Source organism: Mandrillus leucophaeus, unplaced genomic scaffold, assembly GCF_000951045.1.
Source record: "Mandrillus leucophaeus isolate KB7577 unplaced genomic scaffold, Mleu.le_1.0 Scaffold561, whole genome shotgun sequence".
Taxonomy (NCBI): Eukaryota; Metazoa; Chordata; class Mammalia; order Primates; family Cercopithecidae; genus Mandrillus; species Mandrillus leucophaeus.
Window position 1 is genome coordinate 869,629 of NW_012106042.1, and position 1,880 is coordinate 871,508.

Below are 1,880 nucleotides of genomic sequence, written 5' to 3' on the forward strand. Positions count from 1 at the left end.
CCCGCCTCAGCCTCCCGAGTAGCTGGGACCACAGGCACCCGCCATTACGTCCAGCTAATTTTTTGTATTTTTTAGTAGAAATGGGGTTTCACTGTGTTAGCCAGGATGGTCTCGATCTCCTGACCTCATAATCCACCTGCTTCAGCCTCTCAAAGTGCAGGGATTACAGGTGTGAGCCACCATGCCCAGCCAACAAATGTTTTTTATAGCAAATTATTGATTTTGACTGATCTGTCCAAACTGATACTTAAAAGCATTTGACTACTGATTTGTAGATTTGTCTTTGTAATAAATTTCTCATAGCATGTATATGAATTTGTTTTCATCAATATACAGTGACTTATAACAGTTTGTTCTGATTGCCTCAGAGGGAAGCAACCCGAATTTTTGAAGTTGACATAGACTTTGATGTAAAAATAGGCATCTAATTATAGAGCCAAAAAAAAACCCATAAATACATTGTTTTCTCCCTAAAAAGTTTTATATCTGACAGATTCTCAACATAAATGCATATGGAAAGGATCTAAGCTAGCCAGAGAGGTTTAATCATAGATTTTAGGGCAAGAGAGACATAATAAATCTTATATGGAGAGACGAATCATATGCAATTAAATTTCTGCCTTGAAGATAGCCTTTAAACCAACACAAATAGCCCACTTTCTCAAGTATTCCTCCTAAACTGTGAGCTTAATAAGATCAGGGAATATTACTTATGTATCTCTTTTATCCTCAGGGCCAAGCCAAGTGCTAATATCCTCAATATATATACCGAATTACCTGAATTCATTAGTTATATACTACAACTTCCTACTTTGGCATAAAGCAAACCCATTATAGCTGGTATAATGGGATAACAGTAATGTTCTAATAATACTAGTGATTTTAATGATGTCATATACTCTGTATAAACTTATCAGGAACGTATTAAAATAGACATTCAGTATGTCAAAAGAATTATTCTATGGAAAATCTTATAATTACTTTGTTTAGAGAATAGAGTTAATGAACTGAAATGAAGATTCCAGGGTCAGTACATACAGAATTATATTTAGAACTAAGTTTTCTCAATCCCAGCAATAAGCATCTTAAGCTAAGTCAATCATTTCACATATGGTTCTGTCTGATCATAATATAGGTAAAGAGTAGGCAAAATCTGGTATAAACATACTGCTTCCTGAGTGAGTAATGAAACTGAGTACGTATTTCATAAGGATTGTTCAAAATATGCCATACTCTTAACTACACTTTGCAAATGTTATTTCCTAATACATTGCTATAGAAAATAACTAAGATGATAATTCATGCCTTTGGAAAAATGAGTACACTTATTTTTGTGCTTTGGTTTTGGAAGAAAAGTCGAGGACATTTAGTTAAAATGAATGATTTTAAATTACAGAACTTCAAAAACTAAATTTCAGGTGCCTACTAAACTGCTAATAAAGCTAACTACTAAAGAAAGCAAGCTGCCAACATGGCACCGCTGCCTTTGAGTCAATGTTACCCATCTTTTGCTGTTTTCTACTTGATGATGGACTCTGAGCACCCTGCAGAACACCCAAGACAATTGCATTATCAGCATGTTCACTTAAGCTATGGTCTGGAATCCATTCTCTGTCTTCTGAAATTGAAAAATAATAAGATAATATAAAGTTTAAAAAGAAGAAAATCAATTTTATTAGTTTTGTATTTATGTCTTACTGGACAATATTTAACTGAATAAAGAATATTTATAACAGTGATATATATTATGAAATACAAAATCTTATTACAAAATAAAAATCATTAAATTAAAATATTTTAATTTTAAAAATTTAAAAAGTATAGACTGGGTGTGGTGGCTTACGCCCATGATCCCAGCACTTTGGGAGTCCGAAGCGGGT

At 33.2% G+C, this 1,880-nt stretch overlaps 1 protein-coding gene across 1 annotated transcript in view; it reads right to left on the reverse strand.

The window, feature by feature from the left end:
* The window catches only part of ZBBX (zinc finger, B-box domain containing), a 143,378-nt gene that overhangs the window by 50,087 nt on the left and 91,411 nt on the right, over window positions 1-1,880 (reverse strand). Inside the window, exon 17 of the mRNA XM_011998231.1 lies at window positions 1,502-1,618. Within this exon, the coding sequence (XP_011853621.1) occupies window positions 1,502-1,618 (117 nt within the window). The remainder of the gene's footprint in view (window positions 1-1,501; window positions 1,619-1,880) is intronic.